At 44.1% G+C, this 24,209-nt stretch overlaps 3 protein-coding genes and 1 long non-coding RNA gene across 4 annotated transcripts in view; 2 read left to right on the top strand and 2 right to left on the bottom strand.

Annotated features, from left to right (window-relative positions):
- Positions 1-1,015: 1,015 nt before the first annotated feature.
- On the bottom strand, positions 1,016-10,802 carry LOC146287365 (E3 ubiquitin-protein ligase pellino homolog 2). Its single transcript, XM_084699760.1, has 7 exons — positions 10,449-10,802; positions 6,765-6,894; positions 6,296-6,397; positions 4,897-5,094; positions 4,354-4,539; positions 3,847-4,052; positions 1,016-3,502 (listed from the first exon to the last, which is right to left on the bottom strand). Exons 1-7 carry the CDS (start codon positions 10,523-10,525, stop codon positions 3,115-3,117), a joined length of 1,287 nt encoding a protein of 428 aa, XP_084555886.1. The 5' UTR covers positions 10,526-10,802; the 3' UTR covers positions 1,016-3,114.
- A 235-nt stretch (positions 10,803-11,037) lies between these two features.
- Positions 11,038-12,523, top strand: LOC146287364 (uncharacterized). Its single transcript, XR_014758450.1, has 3 exons — positions 11,038-11,218; positions 11,767-12,301; positions 12,417-12,523. It is a non-coding gene; the product is annotated as an uncharacterized LOC146287364 (long non-coding RNA).
- Positions 12,524-19,673: 7,150 nt separating this feature from the next.
- arf6a (ADP-ribosylation factor 6a) lies at positions 19,674-22,796 on the bottom strand. Its single transcript, XM_084699784.1, has 3 exons — positions 22,405-22,796; positions 21,942-22,242; positions 19,674-21,507 (listed from the first exon to the last, which is right to left on the bottom strand). The coding sequence occupies exon 3, from the start codon at positions 21,460-21,462 to the stop codon at positions 20,935-20,937; it is 528 nt and encodes a 175-aa protein (XP_084555910.1). The 5' UTR covers positions 21,463-21,507; positions 21,942-22,242; positions 22,405-22,796; the 3' UTR covers positions 19,674-20,934.
- Positions 22,797-23,578: 782 nt separating this feature from the next.
- prpf39 (PRP39 pre-mRNA processing factor 39 homolog (yeast)) overlaps positions 23,579-24,209 on the top strand; it is a 7,724-nt gene continuing 7,093 nt past the window's right edge. The window contains exon 1 of the mRNA XM_084700507.1: positions 23,579-23,725. Within this exon, the coding sequence (XP_084556633.1) occupies positions 23,713-23,725 (13 nt within the window). The 5' untranslated portion in view covers positions 23,579-23,712. The remainder of the gene's footprint in view (positions 23,726-24,209) is intronic.

Here is a 24,209-nt window from a genome sequence, read left to right as displayed (position 1 = left end):
TCGTGTTCCTGAGACTTAACTGAACTGTTCAACGTTGAGGTTCTCTCGTATATGGCGACTGCTATGATCTTACAGCACAAACGCTGATTATCACCAAAAGGTCACATGTCTCAAAGCCAGGTGTTCCTCCCTCTAGAAGAAACATGATAGGGGTATACAGCATCACTGCACTGGGAATATTCAGTTGTTGAGGGGCCAGGAGACATACTGCGACTCCTATTTCCAGTGTTTCACTGTATACCTGGGTCTGTTTCTCTACCAGCTCACTCCTGCACACTCTGAACAGCGCTGTTTCTCTCTCTCCCCCTCTCTTTTAGGAAGAACGGCTTAAGTTTTGTGTGTCACTAAGATACCCATGAAATAGGCTTCATAATCTTTCAAAGAAAAGAAAAAAAACCTCTTGCTTGGTTCAAGAGTGAAATAATTTCGGTACAAACTTTTCTAATAACTCTACTCAGCAGGTTTCTTTTGTGTGTGTCTTGACATCTTGAAAACTTTGTGAAGGAATGGTTTAAACTCTTTCAAACTCTTTATCTTTATCTCAGGCCTTATTATTATGCACAGTAGCAATGTCTTATCTGGTTTGTGCGGCACACTTTAAACACAGCCAAATGTACTCATTATAATCTGTGAGATGATTTGAGGTGGTGATGCAACTGAAAAGCAACCTTCTCTGAGGTAAAGCTCTCGTCATTCACAGCAGTCAAGCACTGCCCCCTGGTGGATCTCTGCAGTATGACACCCTAAATGCAACGTCTTCAGAGTTCAGGTGACACAAGCATTAAACACCCATCTCTTAAATGACAGTAGACATCACCATGCATGAGATGCACTCATAACAGAGCTTCTCCACAAACACACCTCATCAGGTCTGACACAGTTCTCATTTCTCATCTGACAGTTTAGATTCCGACAGACTTCCCCATCCTCCTTCAAGTTAGATTGGTCTACTTTGCGTAATGCACCTTGAGAGACATTTGACTCACTCCAGTCAGAGACACTCGAAGCAGGGGGACATGTTTCAGAACAGGTTTATTGACGTGTGTTGTGTGATTGCCTGTGAGACAAAACACCTCAGCATTTGAGGTTTGGTCGCTTGAAAGGAATGTGTTAGCAGTGAGGTCAGATCCTGGGAGCCCCAGGTTAAAGGTCATCCATGAACCCCGAAGGCTGGACCTGCGATGTGTGGATCTGTTTTGCTTAACAGAACTGAGAGGTATTTTTGACCAGAGCTGAGAAAACAAGCAAGTTTCCAAGGAGAGATTCCACAAGGGATAGAAAATATGGATATAAAAAAAATAGATTGAAGAAACAAAACAATACATTTCATATTGAAAACAAACAATACTAGGAGGTGCTGTTGCTACCATTACTCGACTCACATGTCAATCAAACATCAGCATATTTAAAAGCAGGATACACTGGGGGAAGAACCGATGATTGTGTTTAGTCTGAGCTAACTACGGATGTGTAGCCTTCTTCTTTTTTTGTTTTGTTTTTTAACCCTGCATGAAACATTGTGAGGTATTCCACACCAACACCCGGCGAAATGACGACCCTGTAGTTCTAGAACCCAGATGTGAGGAATCCTCAAGAGTCTGGTTAGGAGCCCGCTGGCACAGCTAGGCTAGGACACGCAGCAAACAGCATGTGGCTGAGTTAAGGACTTGAAATGTTCCTTCTGCTACTACCCTCGGAGGTCTGACTTCGCTAAACCTGAGCTATACGACTACTGTTCTGGTGAAACCACTGGCATAGTACGTAGGGCGGAGACTAGTCTGTGTCCTAAATGCTATTCAACAAATATCACAAACTCTACAGCAGGTCTGTTGGTAAACAAACATTAAATAGGCATATAGAGATCATTTTGGGAAGTGACATCCGTGTCTGAAATAGATGTTGGGTACTGTTGTTGTCGGAACACTTGAGGATTTGCAAGACTCAAGACTAGTTCCTCCTAACCTGGTTTATCCTGTTTTAGGGAAAACACTCAAATTGGCGAGATTTGAAAGTTTGGCAATACACTGTACAAGGTCTGTGTGTGAGGTACATGCAAGATCGAGCCTGCTTTTCTCTGTCTTAGACACAATCTGATTTTCAAGCTGGATTGTGATGCTCAGTTATAAAAATAGTTGCTATGACAATATAGAGCAATTTAATCTAAGCATACAAGCATCAGAGGAGGCTCACTGTATAGCCTGAGTATTTGGCTACATTCATTGTCTGGGCAATTGTTATGGTTGTGTTGAGGGTGTGACACAGTGTTGGCAATATTCTCACACACAAGCTTTGCTAGGTTCACCGTACATACAGAATAGCATACTGAAAGATACAGTAATTGGTTACACTCATCACAGATAACTAAAAACAATGTACTCATTTATAAAAATAGTTCCATCTTAACACTGAACGTCTAAATAAAATCCCCCCCCATTAATAATAAAATAGTTTTCTTTTTTTGTTGTTGTTGAACAAAACTGTTTTATGAGGTTTTTGAGGTCGCGCCCTTTGACTCTGTACAGTTGTATGGATCAAGTCAGTCATGAATCAGTATCCAATCATAGGTGCTTCAGAATCCAGGACATTGTCAACAGACGGATTAACTTGAGACGCTTCTCTTAAGACGTTCAAAACCGTTTTAGAGTTTACAAATATTTTGTCAGAACATTGAGGATGCATTTTTGTTTTTCCCAATGAATCTACAGATTGAAATCTCAAATCTATAAAATCTCGAGATCTGTAAGCTACCAAGATATCAGTCGTCAACAAACGTCCAGTGAATCAGATGAACCTCTGGTTTAGCCCTTGTGCTGGAGAGCATACTGTATAGAAGCGTTTATGACCTAAGTCTGAGTGACACGTAGCTGAGGAGCACAACGACTAGCTTATCTAGGACTGTATTGCTCTGGTGGGGTCTTATTGCTTAAGAGGTGGATCTGTAGTGAATAGCATCCATGCAGATCTGAAAGGACCCGGACAGGAACAGAGATAGCTTCCCTCACCATCAGCCAGAATCCAGGCCTTCCAGTTCAGCAGAGTAAAAAGGAGCAGGGTGCTGGGACCAGATTCTGCTCCTTCGTCCGTGTGGTTCAGGAGGGGAGGAGGGCGTCGGGGCTAGTCGATGGGCCCCTGGAAGATGAGGCGAGTCCAGCCGGGGGAGCTGAGGAGGGAGGAGCAGAAGGGGCAGGCGGGGCGGAAGGCGTGGGTGCCGTGGGGCAGGGGGGTCTCGGCCCAGTAGCGGGCAGTTCTCTCAGAGCACACGTGGCCACAGGGGACGAAGGCGTACGTGGGGGCGCCGGCATCCACGTAGACGGCCGGCTCGCTGCCCAGCCAGAGGGGCACGTAGGGGCCCACACTCCGGCACAGGGGGCACTCACGGCGGGCGGTGGAGCTGCTGCCCTCCCCCTGACTCAGCTCCCGGCCCTCCCCTCGCTGGCCCCAGTCGTGGCGTCCGTGGACGTGGCCACAGGTGAGGTAGACCCAGGGCTGCCGCTCCTCAAGGCTGCGGAGATATAAAACATTTACATTCAGTTTACATTTACATTTCATTTACATTTAGCAGACGCTCTTATCCAGAGCGACTTACAGTAAGTACAGGGACATTCCCCCCCCCCCGAGGCAAGTAGGGTGAAGTGCCTTGCCCAAGGACACAACGTCATTTGGCACGGCCGGGAATCAAACCAGCGTCCTTCTAATTACTAGCCCGATTAACCGCTCAGCCACCTGACTCTAAAAGGTGGGTCTCTCACATTACACAAACTCCCCCCCCCCCCCCCCCCCCCAAACCATACATACAAACCCCCCCCACCAGTCCTGTCGAACGTCCAATCGGTGCCTGACATCTACCTGTGGCTGCGCGGCAGGCTGGGGAAAGCCAGGGTGCTGAGGCCCACAGGGCACTGGGGTCTGGCCGCGTTCAGCTCCTGGCGCAGCGCCTCCAGGTGGCGGAGGGTGGGAGCGCGGAGGAGGCCCTCACCCGTCCTCCACAGCAGGGTGGCTCCACAAAGGTCCACCAGGGAACCGTCACGCAGCGCACTGCTCTCTCCCTCTGCCTACACACACAGATAGGGGTATTCAGGACATCACATGTATTCATTCAGCAGATGTAGTTTTAGCCTTTAGATATTTTTCAAAAACTGATTTTCAAAAACACTGCACTACTACTATTGCAGCACTGAAATGTTTTGAGAGAGAGAGAGAGAGAGAGAGAGAGAGAGAGAGAGAGAGAGAGAGAGAAAGAGAGAGAGTACACGTAGGAAATGGTCTGACTTGATCTTCTGTCAAAACGCTCTCTGACTGAGCTGCCGAGTAACAATCGAAGGTAAATCAAACTGCCCGGCAGTTGGTACTGACCAGCTTCCCTCGGCTGGGGCCGGAGCGAGTCTCTCTGAGGGCATACACGTCTCCGCACACTGAGATCTCCCTCCACAGGCCCTGTCTGGAGTCCTCGGGGAAGCCCTCAGGGTGCATCACCAGCACGCCGTTGGTGGTCAGGCCGTCCATGTGGCCGTCTGGGTTCTTCCACTTGGTGGCCTTCTCCTGAGGGCCGGCGTGGAGGAGGAGAGGGAAGACCAGACCAGGGTTAGAAGAGGGACGTTGGGTTGACTAGAGAAGCTTTGTAACAAACACGTGGTAGGAGGGATGTGTCCTACGTACAAGCAACGTTTCGCTAAATATCTAGATCGAACCAGCGACCTTTCCGGTTACTCCCTATGACACTCACACCTCACTTGTTTCACCCTGGTCACGCTTTCACTTCACAGCCGTCTTCACGGTCTCTCCACTCACCCCCCAGTCAGCCGTCTTCACGGTCTCTTCACTCACCCCCCAGTCAGTCGTCTTCACGGTCTCTCCACTCACCCCCCAGTCAGCCGTCTTCACGGTCTCTCCACTCACCCCCAGGAAGATGTTCTTGGAGGAGTCGAAGCCGGCGGCGTAGATGCGTGCGGTGTAGGGGGGGTTCCTCTCGCACACCACCCTGCAGGCGAAGCGGGAGATGGTGCTAGGGGCCACAGAGGGGTCCTCGCCCTCCTTGCCCCCGCCTGACGTGTCCGTCACCACAAAGTCTATGGGGCTCTCTGTGGACCTGCCGATCTGCCAGGAGAACATGGAGAACATGATGAACATGGTGAACATGGAGAACATGGAGAACATGATGAACATGATGAACATGGAGAACATGATGAACATGGAGAACATGATGAACATGGAGAACATGATGAACATGGAGAACATGGAGAACATGATGAACATGATGAACATGGTGAACATGGAGAACATGATGAACATGGAGAACATGATGAACATGGAGAACATGATGAACATGATGAACATGGAGAACATGATGAACATGATGAACATGGTGAACATGGAGAACATGATGAACATGGAGAACATGATGAACATGGAGAACATGGAGAACATGATGAACATGGAGAACATGAGGAACATGATGAACATGATGAACAGGATGAACATGGAGAACATGATGAACATGGAGAACATGATGAACATGATGAACATGGTGAACATGGAGAACATGATGAACATGGAGAACATGATGAACATGGAGAACATGATGAACATGATGAACATGGAGAACATGATGAACATGATGAACATGGAGAACATGGAGAACATGATGAACATGGAGAACATGATGAACATGATGAACATGGAGAACATGGAGAACATGATGAACATGATGAACATGGAGAACATGATGAACATGATGAACATGGAGAACATGATGAACATGATGAACATGGAGAACATGGAGAACATGGTGAACATGGAGAACATGATGAACATGGAGAACATGATGAACATGGAAAACGTGGTGAAACGTCTACATATTCTTTCCCTCACCCGTCTCCATTTCATCATCCCGCAATTTGTTAACGGTAACTTTCTGAGCAGTAGTAAGCGGTAGTTTTGGTTATTTCTTGTGATCTAGATCAGTTTGGGGGGCTTACAGTAACTGGGTCTCTCTTCTAAGCTGGCCGCCTACAGACAGTCTATTTTGGGGGTGATTTAAAATTCATGTTCCCATGCTGGAGAGGGAGACTGGTCTGGTCTTGGTCTACTACTGTATACTTGTCGGCTCAGCACAACTGTTGATGCTGTTGCTGTTCAATAATCTCTCTGCACACTTAATCACAGAAAATATCTACAGACACACACACACACTTAGATGGGGGTCAGATACAAGACCAAACCAGATCTGGAGCAGAAGAGAGATGAGAGGTCGGGACATACTACGTTTCTGTGCAGCCTTCATGGCGTGTTTCCTCACCTGGAACATGTCTGTGTCGTTGTCATGGCAGTATTCCACCACCACGGTCTGGTTGCGGGACAAAGTGAAGGAGATGCTGTGCTGCCCACTGCTGTGGACAGCCTGAAACCCAGGAACAACACTGAGAGTTAGACTGCCAGGGTAGACACAATTCCCTAACGAGATCTATCTATTTCAGTGGTCGAGAAACTTTTTACCAGGAACACTTCAGCATTAACCACATCTCACACAGGACAGACCAGCGCCAGCCCAAGCCTTTACTGGGCCTGAGGCAGAATTGATTTGGGGGCCCCTTGGCATTGTTAATATATATTTGTTTTTTAAACATTAAACTGTAATTTAATGTGCTCTTGGGGCCCTGTGGTGGCCACGGGGGCCCTAAGCAGCCGCTTAATTCGCCTATGCCTTGGGCCGGCCCTGGGACAGACACACACACACAGGCTGACAGAAACACAGGACACACACACACCTTGCTGTCCTGGGGTGAGTTGAGGATGTGCACAGTGCTGGGTTTGACTCCGTTGGCCTTGGTTCTCCTGTACAGAGCGAAGCGGCTCTTCCTCCTGCCACGGTCTCCGCTAGGGAGAGAGCCATTATACCTGGAGCAGGACAAACAAACCACACACAGCTGCTGTGTAAAAAGCAAACAGTCGGGTATCTGAGCGGTTAGGGAATCAGGCTAGTAATCTGAAGGTTGCCAGTTTGATTACCGGCCGTGCCAAATGACGTTGTGTCCTTGGGCAAGGCACTACACCCTACTTGCATCGGGGGAATATCCCTTTACTTACTGTAAGTCGCTGTGGATAAGAGCGTCTGCTAAATGACGAAATGTAAACACATCGTGTTGACCTGACGCCATGATAGCTGTCTGGTCTAATGACTGGAGGAACACTGTAACAAGCACACTGTGCCACCAGCTGAAACTAACAACTCAAGACACAAATATATGTAATCAAGTACTTAAATGGAACCCGTAATGGTTCTTATTGTTATGGACAGTGGTTTCTTAACAAGCCGTTTATTTGGTTCTGAAATTGCAGCCAAAAGCACTGTCATCTTTTTGTCCATTCATGATTCTTGCATCTCTAACCTCCTCCACTGAGTAAAAAGGCCTCCCACTTGAAGCCTGTCCGGTGACTGTCGGTTGTGAAGCCTCTCGATTCTGAATCACCACTTACGCTTGGCACTCTTCTATACACAATGTTGAACTCACTATTGCATTGGGGATTTAGTCTGTGAACAGACAGTGACCTCATTCAAGAGTGTTTTTATCGAGTGCAGGTGTGCGAGTGAGTGCAACTTGGCCGTCCATAAAAAAACAGTAAGCGGAACTGTATTGTCACGCTCTGAGTTCAGGAGAGGGCTGTATGCTAGTTTTTTTTGCTGATGGCTAATCTGTGGAGCATGGTAGCAATTAAAGTCTATTCATAAGATGCCCAGTGGGCAAGCCTTTGAGAGGGCCCGTTAACTCTCCTTTCAAACTGAATCACTTCTCTGAGAAGCTGTGACCATCTCTGCTCACACACAGTTCAGACACACACCTCCAGGTCCATAGCAACCTCTCTCTGTGTCGGATGAGACTGGAGTAGACAGGACCAGATCATACCGGAGAATCACACTAGGCCACGGCAGAGCACAAGAGAAGGGCGCGCTCACGAGAGCTGAAGAGAGCGAAGCTGAAGGGAAGACACAGCTGTATGGGAAGCTTCCCTCCGTGTTAGATCCACGCTGAGCACATCACAGCAGGTGGTCACGACAGGCAGAGACACAGGGTGGAGAGGGGCCACACAGGAGCGAGGAGAAAGAGGGTGGAGAGTAGGAGAGAAGACAGGGGCCACACAGGAGCGAGGAGGAAGAGGGTGGAGAGTAGGAGAGGAGACAGGGAGGAGAGGGTGAAGTGGTAAGAAGATAGCCTAGCTCTGCTCTCCTACGTACTTCCACTCAATTTTCATTTTGCTTCTGTACTGCGTCGGGATTTTGGTATATTAGTCAGATGTCTCCGGTAAACTTTTTACCTGTCCAATCAGCGAACAGAGGGAGCTGAGAACAATAACAATGTCGGGCGGAGAAAGATGCAAGCGAAGCCATTCGGTCCGTTGTGAGAACGCTGCCGAATATCCAAAAGTTAAAGCCGGAGCACGAACAATCTTTGCATAGTTTTGTTGGTGGCCATGATATTGTGGACCAACTCCGTTAGTGGTGAAGGAGTTGGCTAAAGCGAACGCTAGCAATTGGTTATGGCAGGTCCAGAGTGGCTCTGGGAAGATCCAATAGTTTTAAACTTTAACATAGTACCCGCCTTCAAGGAAGTTAACGCTTGTCAATGGAGCGATCCCAGACTCTCTGTACAAATGAAATGTACGAGAGTCTAGTTAGGACCAGGCTAGTAAGAAGAGGCCATGCATCAGACCCAGGGCAGGGCAGTGGGGTGGCAAGGCAGGCGGAGAGGACCAAGGGTGAGGAATGGAGGCGAGGACTGGGGAAGACAGGAGAAGAGAAGCAGAGGACCAGAGGAGAGGGCGGGACGAGCAGACGCAAAGGCAGGGTGATTTGCGAGGGCAGTTGTGGACGGTTTTGCGGATGTGTACGCAGCACAATACAGCGCTTAAATATTCACTCCTTCTGCCCCCCGACACAGAGTTTATTTTAGCTGAGGGAAAGCTACTGAGGGGTCCGCGAGGCGGCTAGCAGCAAGCACAGCACTGGGAGGGTGGGGCCGCCTAGAAAGAAGAGGCGGTCTAGGATCCAGAAACGACTGGATAGACAGACAGGACGGGCAGAGAAAACAGGGTGAAAGGGCATGGGAGATATATATAATGTATATCTAGAGGGAGGTTGATCGAGGAGGGGAAGGGGGGAGGGGGACAGCTCTTATAGGGCAGCGTATACAGGGGGCTGGGCCACACACTGATTCAGAGTCGGGGTTGGCTGAGGTAATGAGTGATAACAGGCGGTGACTGTAAAGATCACATGCACTGGGACATGCGGGAGCAGCACAGCATGCGATCGTTAAGGTGGGCCTGGCAGGGGGGAAGAGATAAAACATACAGCCGGTTATACCAACAGGCTTTCTTTCACCCAAGCCTGAACGACATGGTTGTGGTTGCACTGGCAGGCCATTTAGTCGTCCCTTCGTTGAAGGGTGAGGAGAGGAAGGGTGCGTGTGTGGGGTCCGGGAGCAGACTGCTGTGGTAATCTAATAGAGATATGTTGATCAGTATTCAGGAACTGACTGCTGCAGCCTCACTACCCCTCCATGTCCAGCCAGAAAGGAAGGGGGGGGGGGTGCGGGGGCAGGGAGGAAGAGGGGGGGGCACAGGGTCAGTTATCTTGGGCTTGCACAGGAAGTTTTGCAGAGCAGGATGGGAACATCCGAGAATGAGAAAAAGACGGAGATGGTGTTCAGCCTGATTAACCCTTGACCGACTGAAAGGGTAGTAACTGTGCAGCACTTCCTGTCTAGTGAGTGTGGGAAAGGATGTGTCTTGAAGAAGACACTTCTCATCATGCACTTATTAATTACTTATAACATGCTTATACATCAGCTATGGATGATGATGGTGACTATGTTCTATCCATTTTTATACCGTGTCCCACTTTCTGCCATCAGACAGCTCCAGAACAGCATGACATCATGGGGATTTTCAGCCTTAATAATCGAGAGCCGATTTCACACCCACTCAGGCGTCCATTGAAAAAAGGCATCACCATAGTATTTCGGGGGATACACCGAACGACTGATTAGTTTCACCCTTTTTTATGCTTTAATACACTTCGTTTGAAGTAGAACATACACATTTTTAAGGCTCAACTAAATGTAACAGTATAATTATAAGGATTTTAGCTTACATTTTAGCCCTTGCATCCAACACTGTCCCCAGCGTTACAAAGTTAACGATTACCCTAATCTCGCATTTACTAACTTGATATTTCAACCACATATTACCAGCGAAGAACAAAATAAACGTTAACATTTTGAGCACAAAAGAGGCTTTAGCTTTATCACAGCAGACAGGACAAAACCTGCAGAACTCACACGTCATCTCCTTCGTTTTGTAGTAAGCTAGCCTAGAGCTAGCAGTAAATGCTATACACTGCTACTACTACGTTACTCAAGTATACGCTAATGCTTATCTTATATTCCTTTACATACCCCAATATCACCAGCTCGCCGTATTTTACCGGGTCTTTAACTGGCACATCATCTTCGTCTTGTTTCGGTGAATTCATCAGACTGGCACGAGTTCTTCAACACAAAAAATGCGTTCTAGAGTAATAGTATTTTAAAAAAAATAGAAAGAAAGAAAAAAGACAATGAATACACACTTCAAACTACTGGGAAGTGGGCTCAATTTTAAACTATCCAAGTTTTGATAAAGGCCGAAGTTTATTGAGAACTCTTGATATTCGTTTAATTGTTATTCCGTGGAGAAGCATCTTCTGCAATCGTTTCTCTGTATAGCCTATCGATTGAAGGCCCGCGCGAAACAAATCTGTTCTGTAGCAGAGGGTACAAAAACAGCTCGCGGCAGGGAGTCGGCTAAACCATGGCATGAAGGGGAGGGCAATCAAATGAAACATCAAACGCTAATACTAGAGTCACTTACAACAGCATAACCTTGATGCAAAATGTCCAATGCTTATTGTCATTATCAAGTAAAGTAACTAATGGACCAAAAACATTTCATAGACTAAAAACAGAATTGAAAGATATGTAGAGAAGACCCGTTATCGTTCAGAATGTCGAGGTCTTCATGAGAAGCTTGAGACTGACTACTATGTCAAATACATTTATAAATTCAAATTCTGGAGAAAATAAACGACTTTTAACGTTAAACTGATTTCTATAATCAAAGTACTTCAATGTAATTCTCTAAGTATTTTTTATTTATTTGTATTTTAAAATCTGACGTAATGAAACAGGTGGGTTTATTTACAATGCATTAGCTATACGACAGCGCGCTGTAGCTGTGATATTGAGTCACAATCTCTAACGCAACCCACATTTTCTTCTCCATACACCTTATTGTATGAAAGAAGTAACCCGCAACGACGATCCTGTGTGCGTGTCGTGTAGGGGCAGTTTCAACTCTCATAAACCATGCAATAGTTGCCTCAATTCGTCTCAAATGTTACCACAAGAGGGTAGCACGGCACGCTGAGTCTCTAGCGAGATAACGAGACAACAGTCAGTTACAAGTTGGTGACCTCCAGAGGAAAAATGTCGATTTCCAACCTATCAACTGAGTCAATCTGAGTTATGTGCCTTGCGATATACGAACCTCGAACAATGATTTGCTATGCGATACATATTAGTCTGTTAGTCTGGACCTTAATAGTCACCTCCTTAAACAAATATGTTAGGTGTAATTCTACTCGGGCCTATGTCGATGAATTTAGTGCTTGTCATCCTGTGTTTTATATATTACAATTACAGTAGCAAACTGCGCTTTTTTATTGTTTGTAATCAGGCCGAAACTAAACCCTGTGCTGGAGGTTTTGAAAGGCATCCAACGCTGGAGTGGCTGTAAGGGAATCTGTTTACCCTCCATAAGGTCAGGATCTTCCAGTCTCAGGCATCACCTGAGAATCAGGCAGTGATGTATGTTTCAGACCGTGTAGGCAGACTAGGTGAACGACTAGGTAGGTGAAAGCAAGACAGCTTTCTCCATTTGAGCAAAAGCACATATATTAGGGTTTTAAAGAATGCAAATAAATACAATAAAAGTGAGAAGGTGTAAAGTGAGAATTTGTTTGTAATTTGACATTACAGTATACATTTACTAGTCATGTATGACACAAAGGCTATGTCAAGTGGTGTTATGTTCTGTCCCATCCAGTCCTGGTTTTGTGTGTCTGTTTAGTCTATGTTCCAGGTCACATACCCCAACACTCCAGTTCACATCTTCCAGTTCACCTCCCAACCAGCCGCACCTGTTACCTGCACAGTTCATCTACCCTGGCTTCCCATATACTCATTGCCAGTTCAACGTTGCTACTTCGACGGTAGTTGGTCCTTGCCTTGCCTTGCTCTTGCCTTGCTCTTGCCTTGCTCTTGCCTTGCTCTTGCCTTGCTTTTGCCTTGAAGATACTAACCTGTCTCTGTTCCTGTGTGCTACAGACACCACCATCCACCACCTACGGCTCCAACCCCGCTTCCTCCCGCCTGGAAGGACCTCACCATCATTACCCTCTGTTTGGCTACAATAAACCTGGTTCATATCCCCATCAGCATCTGAGTGTTGCATTTGGGTTCACCTGTCACTCCCCGGGCAGCCGGGATCACAACAAATGGTTGTAGCTCAGGCATGCCTGTAAGAAGGCAGCATTACATTTACATTTATGCATTTAGCAGACGCTTTTATTCAAAGCAACTTCCTCATAACAACGAGATAGCCCCAAACATTGCGGGTAGCCAAAACATGAAGCATACAGTGTGAAAAATCAAATGAGTCCCAAAGGAAAAAAACATAAGAGCATGTAGTTAAACAAGTTACAATTCAACAACATGAACCTCAAAAGTGCAAGAGTGTACCTGTAAGCAACAACAATAAACAATACTAATATTTCACTGCAAGTACAATACTTTTAAGTCAGTTACTACTAACCAACAAGCCACCAAACATAGATGTATAAATACACTGAAGTGTCAACATAACCACACCCCAATTTGTGGGATTCATGGTGACCAATATTATACCACACTGTATACACAGGCTTAACTCACCTCATTGAATAATTATCGGGGTTTGACTTTGTGGAGGGAAGGTCTATTTGACTGGTTGATCTACATACCGTTCTCATGACAAAAACAAAGACAAACAATGACAAAACAGGAAAAATATGTGGGTTTCTTATGAAGGCATGTAATATTGCTTCCAACTGATCTAGCACTTTGTGTATTCGAGATTAAGTTGCATAAACAAGCAATCTTCTGTGTTTGTGTGTATGGCCACAGTAATATTGTTTAATGCTATCTTATGAATTATATTGATTCAACCTATATACACTACAAATAACTGTCTTAACAACATAATGATTGCATTTTGTTCATTAAAGGTAAAATGTATACATTGTGATATCACCCCAGCTCACAGATAGATGGTAACTATGAATTTAATCAGTGAATCAGATTGAATCTAGGAACCCTGGATTAGAGAACCCCCAATCATCACAGCAGAGAATGACTGTGGACCATATTTGGTGAGTTGCTCACAGATTTGACTCTGTGCCTTGTTGTGATCATGTGGAATGCATTACTCTCACTATCACTATGCAGCAGTTGGGTGGAGAAAAACTTGAATACCAGTCGCTCATTCTCTCCCTCTCTGACATTCTCATTCTGTCTTTCCCTTTCATTCCCTCTCATTCTCTCTCCTGCGCACACACACACACACAAACACACACACACACACACACACACACACACACAGAGAGACTAATTATGTAATGGCTCCTAGCTGTGGAAGAGGTATTTCAGTTTAGGACCAAGATCCACATGCTCAGTCAAGATGTTTCCTGGTAGTGGTTCAGTGGCTAGCAGTGATGAATGTGGCTTTTTCTGTCAGACAGCAGGAAGGATGGAGTCTATGCATCTAGTCATGGTTTCCCTCCTTTACAGCCCACAGAATACAGTTCTAGTACATTCCATGGGAGCATCTCAGTAGTCAGAGGAGGTTTGCTTCTCGCTTTATTTTTTAGCTTAAGAGTTCCTTCCTTTGCGCTGGCGCTGGAGAATGTTTTTGTAGCGTTTATTACCGGATAAGATATAATGTGATTGGTTGTCAGAGATCTGTCTTAACGGCAGATAAATGCTATATTATAGCTGAGATTAAATGTAATAAATGAATGTATACATGTAATTGTATGTTCATACATGTAAATATTGTTTGGAAAGAAAGCAGAGGGAGTCCTCTTCCATCAGGTACTGGAGAGGACAGGACAGTTAGCTGTGGAACACAGTAAGATGGAACAGCACTCTCGTTGTCTTTACACACGGTCAGTTTGTCATACACATTCTGTGTGCGCACTAGCTTGGTGTGTGTGGTGTGTGTGGTGTGTGTGGTGTGTGTGTTGCTTCGGGGCTCTATGCAGTACACTGCCTTCTCAGTGTACTGCGTACTGCATTTGATGCAGCAGCTTGATCAGCACTTTTTCATTCTCCATGGGCGTTGACACACATCTGACTCCCTAAAGCCACAGGTAATTGTTTACAGTTTGCCTCTGAACTGCAATGCTGTCTTATGCAATACTGTTGGTTATACCATAGCAAACATGCAGATTTAAACCAAAGGATGATATACAGAGAAGAACGATTGCAAACACACACATAGACACACGTGCAGACATGCACACACACACAGACAGAAACATAACAGAGCAGAAAGACAGGAGGATAAGGAATGGTAGAACAGGAAGCAGCCTGGTGACAGTTTTTATAGAGCCGCGGTTTCCCTCCAGGGCTTGGTAAAGTCATAGCAAAAACCTTTGGCCCAACTCTGTAAAAGACAGGAACTAAACCACAATGACTCACATGACCGGAAGAAATCTTTTTTTCAGCTCTATTCATGCTTTATTCTTTCAGAGATGTTAAGGAAGCTTAGGAACAAAATTTGACATAAAATGGGATCTTGTAGAAATATGTTTAGTAAATATCTCACTTAAAATCTTAGTCTGACTTACAAATTCAGTGTGAACTGGGGTGGATGACTACATTACCTACTGAAGCATGTGATTTATGCTTTCTATTTTGATGATGGGGTTTGGTTAGACTAGTCTTGGTCAGCAAAACATCAAGTGGCTAACCAAGTTCACCAATCTACCACAAAGACAACATGTTCATATGCTCCTTTTCCATAACAAGATACAACACTACAACACACATATTAAAACATCTTCTTGTTTAAAGTCGAGTTTAAAGTCTTAATCTACCTCTCAGAATTCTCACAGTGTAACACTGTTAAATGAGAGAAAGCTCTGCATTTTAACAACTAGGAATCTGAAACGACTCTGTTCTCATTCATAATTAAACCTTCTTGTGAGACAACAGCTGCAGCTCAGCTCCAACGGTCAGCTGGTAGGATCTATCAACGCCCAGTGCCAGGACAACTGACCAAAGGAGAGGGCAGTGGCAGGAGAACTGACCAATGATGAAAACAATGCCATGAGAACTTACCAATGGAGGACGCAGTCGGACAACTGACCAATGGAAAAAGCACAGAGCCCCTCAGGAACACCTGTTGCTCGATTGCATAGACAAAAACATGCAAGCACACCCAAGTATACACACACACACACACACTTATACATTCGCTCTGCCTTGGGAGTTGTCGGTCAGCAATCTGCTGACTGCTCCACACAGAGAGCAGATGGCTCCACAGGGAGGTCATTAATGAGAATCAATGGAAGGTGTGTAGGTCTGGCAGGTGCACATATAGCAGGTGTGGTTCCTGTTTATGTTGAAAGGAGGTTATTTGAGGATGAGGAGAATTGTTGGAAGTTATTTAGGGACAAAGGGTGCTTGTGTGGCAGTTTTAGTGTGTGTTTGTGTGTGTGTGTGTGTGTGTGTTTGCTGGCTGACTGACTGGGAAGGCAGGGACCTAAAAAAAATCAGCATTTCGAGAGACTGGCTTCCTGTTTGGTACCTCAGTTAACAGTAGTTACACTTGAGGTGAATGAAAGCTTCTGCCTCAGTGCTCTCATGTTTAGTACCTTTACAAGGAGGACCGCAGAGTGATCTCATTGTCCAATAAAACATGCAAATGAGAAATGCTGATACAAGTCATACCATGTCTCCTTTTCAATTGTTCTTTCTTCACTTCCTAACATTCATGGCCTCTCCCTAAAGCCACGGTCCATACACGGTCACAGTGTGAGGATTTGAATTGGCTGATTGCACCATTCTACGGTTTGGCTTACACTGCAAAATTCCCTGTAAATTCCATCCAGTTGAATGCAATTGCTGACTAATACGCTAACAACTTATCCTTAAATAATACTTAAACACTTTCTTAATAGTTTTATTATCCCAGCCCATAAACAAGAAGCTTAGACAAAGAGTGTGTGCCTCTGTAATGAGGCGTTATTATCACAATACACCCATCTGTTTTGCAAGCCTGACCATGTGTCAAGGAGAAGCGCTTCTGATGTCATTTCTTGTTGCACTGGGGAACAGCAACCACCTAATTAAGTTTCACATTCATTCAAATGCTTGTCAAATGTCCTTCCTTCTTAGAAATGACAGAAACTTGAATGAGGAAAGAACCACCAACGTGTAAACCTAGTCATTTTGAATCTAAAAAATATGAGGAGGAGGGGACGAAAAACTTTTTGGGGAGACTGTGAGTGGAGCCATTTATGAAGCCTGGCGATGACGTCATTTCCTGTAGTAGAGTTCCACAGCATGCCACCCTCTCTGCACACCGCCACAGGCCTCCACAGCCCTCGGGGTGGGAGGGAGTCCTCGTTAATTGTTAACACGTCCACAAAGACAGGCAAAGCAAAAGGCATTGCGACAGTGACTCAACAGCTTACCTCCACGAGCCTGACAGTGCACATGGAGGTGTGTAATGATTTCCCAGGGCTGTCTAAAGCCAGACGTGTCGGACCTCTAAAGAGAAGCTCTTCTCTGTCAGCACAGTGGAGACTGGCTGTCTGCTGTCACGACGTTAGAGTGGCACAAGCGATTACTCACTGATCAATGGTGGGGATTTCTTAGACATGGAGTGGATGTGCTTCCATCCCCACAAACATGGCCTCCGGCCTGCACCCCTGCAACTGAGCTCTCAGAGTTTCTGTGTCACACCCGTCCCACTGAAAGTGTTTCTGTTCAGATATAATTAGACCAACGTAGAAATACATGTGACTGAAATATTCCGTAACATCAACATCCATGATCCAAGGTGTTTACTGTCGGTTATGGAGGGATTGATAAATATTGTTTTTATGTGATTCTCCTTGTTTGCTCGGTGTTGGTGGTCCACTTCAGTGTGTTTTGCAGGAAGTGACATGCCATACATGTAGGCCATTCATCCAACTGCTTAGGCCTACTATGCTCTTCAAACCCAATGCTGACTGAGGCATGTACAGAAAAGTATATACATAATGTCATCACACAAACAAAAAGAGGAAAACGTTCACAGAATGTAAACTTGATTTATACTACAATTTGTCTACTTGAAACTTTGAAATAACAAGACTGAACCAAACACAACATCACTTACAGTTGAGAAAAGAGGGGCAGAGTGAATTTTGATTACAGCATGTGTTGAAAAGTCTTCTGTCTGTAAAGTATGCCGTATTCATGAAATACACTTTTTCTAATCGTTTTAGCCAGATTGCATGCGCTTGTGGTATCAATTAAACCATTTTGTGGGGGAAGATTAAAAGCTGGGAGGTATGCGTGAGTAAACAAATTACAAAGAAACAGCAACAGGCTCCATTAAAGAGTATTGTTTAAAACCACCACTACCCAATGAACACAATAGACTGATCCACTGCCATCTTGGATCACACAATGGTCTGGTTTGAGGCTAAATTCACCCAGTAGAGCAAAGTGCAGAGTTAGCCAGGCTTGTCAGTCAGTAACCCCAAAATATTAATGTTTTACCCTCACAGGTTTAGTAATCAGGCAGAGGCCTTCAAACAACACGGTGTAAATTAGTCTTTGAAAAAATATACTATTTGTAAATCATGTTCTAAGTTTACAGTGGAGCACAAAAACTGACAGGACAGAGCAGAGCAGTGAGTGCTTACAACACGAGGTCACAGGTGAGACTGACAGCAGATGACTTTGGCGTTTACGTATTCAAATCTGCTGTTGAGTGCAGTGACAGCTGTACAAAGAATCTCTAAGACGTGTGTGTGTGTGTTTCAGAGCCTTCTGCTCTCTGGTAAAACACTAAAAGGCTGGTGTCTCAAATATCTTCCTCTCCCAGTCTCCTATCCTTCATGACCCCTTTACTGACCGTGCCAGTTTCACAGGACTTCAAAATATAGGAAGCAAGTTCAAATTGTTGACATCCAGCACCATAGTTTGCATGCAAGGCAAATGGAGATACAACTATTCAAACATATCCCAAAGAGTATAAGAACAGGAACTACAATCAAGTCAGGTTGGCTTTGAGAAGATAGCAATCCGTCTTTCAAACACAGGACTGACTGAGTCACAGGCAGCTTTAAACACAGCAACAGGTCAAACTCCAAACCAACTGCCACAGAACAAACATGACATTAACAAACAGGCCCTATTTCACCAGCAGAAACAGCGAGAGAAATTCCCTTGCAGATGTCAAGGTTTGTGTGCCTGTGTGACAATTACATATAACATTAATGTACATTTCAACATAATGTTTATAAGGCAAAAATGAACATACTCACAAAACTTTGGTGAGTATGTTCAGGCTTGTTCTGGTGAGCCACGCCTCAAACGACAAAAACTATGTCAGTCAGTAGCCCACTCATTCCAGCCTTTCCTGACTCCAGGTGATAATGTTATTACATACCCATACTTCACAGACCTGACACAGGCTAAAATGGATCTCAAGAAACTGATCTCAGTTCAGTCTAGAATGTTCTCATCCCATAGTGTGGGGCAAGGTAAGTTGATCCTGGATCAGTGCCTGGTTGCAGTTTCTATCCAGGGCATTCTGCCAAGCTGGTCTGGGCCTTTTGTGAGATTGATACACTATCCCAACCAGCCACACAAGCATGAAGGATGACATCACTTGTTTAGGGCCAAGTTATTTCTGATTGGTGTTAACCCAAATTCAAACTACCAACCAAACGTTTTGGGTTTCCTGTGGGAAACTTTGTTGACCCTGAGGATAAGTCTTTGTTTGAAGAGCTCATGTGAATGGGCTTATTAACTCCTAAAACGACTAACAAGTGTCAGACTAAGTCCATCGTGGCAGTGTATGTTGCCATTTCCGGTCATGTCTTCTCTCAAGTGACTTGGTTTCATGTTCTATAAAACGGCTTTAATACTTAACTGTGCATGCTAAAAATGCCTCTGGAAAAAAAGAGAGGAAAAAAAAGAATTGTATTTAAGAAACACCCATTTTTCAGCAACTTGTCAGGTTAACGTATTGATGAACCAGACAATAAGGACCTTGATGAAAGTAGGCCTGCATGACAATCACCATCCTGAAACTCGAGATCTCATTACTTATTCACAACCAGTGACTCACAAACGCAAGAGTACAACGGAAACAGGCCCATAACTGACTTCACAGTTCTGTTACATTCACCTCCAGACTTCACAGTTCACACAATAAGTTCTTTTTACAAGACACGCAGGGCTCACATCCTCTTTTACACTCTCAGAACAAACACTACAACTAGCACAAGCATTGTCAGAAATCAGATGGAAAAATCTGCATTTCCATGTTAATTTGGATATATCTTTTTTTTATTATTTCATCAGCATAGCAAATAGAACAAAAATAAAAACAAAGCATTTTATCCATAACTTATGGACAGAAAGTAAGTCTGTCCGACTGCATGACATGATCTGTAAAGCCAATGGGTGTGGACTAAGCGAGCACCATCAACGTGGTGTGGGTTGGCGTTGTAGTTAACACTTGCTGGGGTCCAAAAGTCAGTTAGGAAGAGTCAAGTATGCACTTAATTCAAGGTGTCCTACTTTCCCTACCACTTACCCACTGTGGGTAGTCCCTCTTCCACAATTCAGACTTGGTGGTGAGGATACTTTCTGCCATGTGTCTGTCTAGACTGTCAGGGCACCCATAACATGGGCCTTTACCGAGTCAGCTGACATTACGAATACTCAATTGTAATGGAAGCTCTTGGAAAAGATAGAGGCAACGAGATCAGTGGTGACAGATTTTTACAAAGACAAAAAAATTAAGATATCCATGTCACAGTGTCCGTATGTCCAGCATCCAAGTAATGTCTTGTCCAAAGAACCCCCATTGGTAGGCATTATGGATGGAATCACTGTAGACTGGAAATAAGTACTACCACATTTTCTCGATCATAGCAACAATCATGTACAATCAACAGTGAAAACAGTACTTCTTCAAGAGGTCCTAACATGTCCATAATACACATTCTTTAAAACCACAAGGGCATTTTGAACCATGAAAACTGATATGCTGATGGGCCTTGGTCCTTAAAGGTCATTTGCCTTCCCATCCTTTGGGCTGAAATTGGGTCATGAGAATACTGTATGAAAAACTGATTGTTGGGCAAAGTCTATGAATGTGAAAACGTAAAAGCACGCATTTGCCCACATTACCCAACAGAAACGCAAATTAAGGAGAAGAAATAGGATGCAGAGCTTCTCAAAGTAATATTTTGTGAAGTATTCAGTCAATACTGATTAATAGATAGAAAGTAAATGAATTACTACAGAGCCAAAGCCAACTAAAAATAAAGCAAGCCAAAACAAATGTATTTTTGTTTGAAGAAAATTTGGGTTATAGGGAAGTCATCATCATCAAAAGAAAAAGGTTGGACATATTCAAACTTCACTTTGATATATATATATTTATCAGAGAAGTTATGTTATTCATTAACTGCTCCAGCATGTTTTTTTTGTTGTTGTTTTTTTTTATTACTCATTCTCACTTTTTCTTTTTGCATGTAGCCTATCAGTCCAGGCTGGTCAGTGAGGGACATTATGATTTGTAATTTGAGGTTAGCCAGGTCAAGCCCTCATATAGTCCATCACCTGTCGTAGCACAAGAAGGCTGAACGTACCAATTCCTATCTCTGATCCGTGTTAGACCCAGCTTCTCCTGGATCTCATGGGGTTTCATTGCGTCGGGGAGGTCTTGTTTGTTGGCAAAGATTAAGATGATGGCATCCCTCATCTCCCGGTCGTTGATTATTCGGTGGAGCTCCTGTCTCGCCTCATCTATCCGGTCTCTATCAGCGCAGTCTACCACAAAAATAAGGCCCTGGGTTCCAGTGTAGTAGTGCCTCCACAAAGGGCGGATCTTGTCCTGTCCCCCCACATCCCATACGTTGAACTTTACATTCTTGTATGTGACTGTCTCAACGTTGAAACCAACTGTGGGGATGGTTGTGACTGACTGTCCCAGCTTAAGTTTGTATAGAATGGTGGTCTTGCCAGCTGCATCCAGTCCAAGCATTAATATTCTCATTTCTTTGTTGCCAAAGATCTTTGAGAGCATCTTCCCCATTATGTTGTATGTGCATAAATATCAACTTCTTTAGAAAAAACGTACCTGCAACAGTAGAAAATAATTGTCATTATTATATATAAATATATTATACATTGTTATCAGTGATCACATGTATAACAGATACCCACTTTAACATTGAAATCGCACACTGACATTCTACGTCCACGTGACAGTCGACGAGTGGGGTAGACAACTATCTAAATTAAGACGATAGTTTCGAAAGTTTTCAACAAGTACTTTTGCATCTTGAACGCAAGGTTAAAACAACAGACCAACAATTTAAAAGTCTCATTCATTTTAACGGGGACCATAGGGCAAATTCAAATGAATAGAAGTGCTTCACAACACGTAAAGGTGCATGAGAAAGGGGTGGGGAATATTTTGATATCCCGGACAACGATCTAACAACGGTTATTAAAATAATCATATGTGCACCTATTATTTTCGACATCCATAATTTGGAAATATTAGCGTACCTTGGTATTTTCAGTCATGTAGAAATTATAACAGAATTGTTGTAGTTGCGATTTTAAATTAGGCCCTCTGAGAAGCCCGTGGTAGTTCCGACTTCCTCCTTGTCTGCCGGGTGTCCACTTGCCCTTTTATTTCCAGTCGTTAGATTTAAAAGAACGATAGGCTTCGGGAGTTCATCGTTTCCGCGACAAAATTAGATCACTCCCGCTCGTAGCCCATCTGCACCGGGACAGTCAGAACTAATAGACCGCTCAAAAGGTCATTGATTCATCAGACTCTCCGCTGTTCCTCTCGCTTCTTTCGCTGAAACAAGAGCGGTACAGAAAAGGGAGGGGTGTTAGAAAGAGCACAACTTTAATCGGCCACCCTTCAGCCCATTAAGGTGGGTTTTTGGGTACTAAATTGGCACAATACACAATAAAATCTTTGGTAAAACAAGTCACGTCAGAAAATGTGATCAGGTACCTGCAACTGCGGCAACCCCCCGATCCCCTGGTTGATTCTCCCCGCTCTTTCCTCTCTCTCTCTTCCCCAGCCCTTTCAGTCACAGCGGTGGCGGTACTGTGTTACAGGAAAAGGTGCGGACCCAGATCAGCCGCCACTTCCTCTCGATTGCTCATGCACTACGCCATTTGGCTTGCGCACACCGATTGACTGAACAGCGAGCCCATCGTATGATAGTTGAAATGGACGCCATTGGGGCTCCCAATGATTGTGGATTAGCGTTTTACGTCTAAAATGAAAGATTGATTGTTAGAAATTATTTATCTGTGGATTTCACATCGATGTTGGGTCGTGTCTTCAACGTAGGCTTGTTTTCTACAATTCTCCAGAACCGTTATTGAGACGTCATTTTCCGTGATAAAGCGGCTCATTATGACGTGGTGATTCTTGACTGGATGTTTTATCTGTTGGCTATTCAAATGAATTATGTTTCCCGTTTCCTCATTACAAAAATCATGTAAATAATGTAAAAAGTCGTAGCATAGCGTTCATAAAAATACCCCAAAAAATGCACATTTGACTAATGTCTGTGGAGCAGACAGTATTTGACTTTTTTTTATTAGGCTATTTGGTTTATGTTACTTTATGCACCACTTTCCTTGTCCTTGTGTATTGATTGAAAACGGTCTTAATGCTACTGTTCAAAGTTCACCTATTTTATTTCTATGCATTTTATAATTGTGCCTATCCTGTGCACTCGCTATAGGTAGGAAGGGTTTCGTGTGTGGTAGCAAAATGTGAAAGGGGACAAATGTAGTTTATGCAGTAATCTAGGGCAAAAGCAAAGCGGCAGTATATTTATTGGAAGGTATCAATGAATTGATCTACAAATAAGTAATTACACCAAAGTAAATCCACAAAGAAATGTGATAAATAGGTTAACACTGTTACACACTAAGGTATTACATATTATTATAAAGTCTTACAATTAACTGGAAAATATTAAAATGCATAGAACCACAGATGACAAGGGACTGATTTCAAGATTACGTTTTGGGTCTACCGATATAATGAACAGTCACTGTCCAAGTTGTGTTCTGCAGGCTATGTAGCAAAAACAGAGATAGCATACATTTATTTTTGGTCTAGCTTAAATCGTATCAGATCCGCCCATCTTGACACACAGCAGAACGCATGCGCTCTAGCTCTTTGCCTGCCCTTCCTAAGCGTCGAAGTAGTGGTGGAGAATGATAGTAGAAGCGCGGCTGTATGTTGTTTTTTGGTTTCAATAAAAGTAGTTGAAATACACTTTATTCTGAATACAATTTCATGGAAAATACTGGTAAGTCTGCAATAATCTCTATGTTTCGAAAATAGGCAACATATATTAGCGACAAGCGAATCTTTTAACTCCTTCGTTTAACAACGCAACGGAAATGTGGTTGCTTGCTAGCACTAGCTATCGTAGCTAATAGCACGCAGCTATCAACCGTATATTCAACGGAAGCTTGCACGACGTGTGGTAAATTAGGCTGGCTAGCGTGGAGCAGGCCTCAAACGCATTAGCTAGCTAGACAAGGTTCATCGTTTCAGGAAACTGGAAAACATTATCCAGCAGAATGGTAGCCAATGTTTAGTGATGTGTATTAATTGTGTCAAAATTATAGTATAACGTAGATGGCTAAATGTAAGTAAATGATCCACTTCATTCGACAATGCTAGCCTTCGTTGGCTAGTTTCTCAAAATAGACATAGATCGCCAACTTGGGAGTTTTGAATACATTTACATGAAACTATCCAAATACGAATTGTGATGGTTTACATGA

This window comes from Hypomesus nipponensis, chromosome 6, assembly GCF_054491055.1.
Source record: "Hypomesus nipponensis isolate SF chromosome 6, ASM5449105v1, whole genome shotgun sequence".
Lineage (NCBI taxonomy): Eukaryota > Metazoa > Chordata > Actinopteri > Osmeriformes > Osmeridae > Hypomesus > Hypomesus nipponensis.
Note: the sequence above shows the minus strand (reverse complement) of the source record. Positions and strands in the feature narration are given on the sequence as shown.

Coding starts and splice junctions, on each gene's coding strand:
- arf6a (XM_084699784.1), bottom strand. CDS start 21,462: ATGGGGAAGATGCTCTCAAAGATCTTTGGCAACAAAGAAATGAGAATA.
- LOC146287365 (XM_084699760.1), bottom strand. CDS start 10,525: ATGAATTCACCGAAACAAGACGAAGATGATGTGCCAGTTAAAGACCCG. Junction 6,398..6,764: donor ACTCACCCCAGGACAGCAAG/GTGTGTGTGTGT, acceptor CCTGGGTTTCAG/GCTGTCCACAGCAGTGGGCA. Junction 3,503..3,846: donor AGCCTGCCGCGCAGCCACAG/GTAGATGTCAGG, acceptor ATATCTCCGCAG/CCTTGAGGAGCGGCAGCCCT.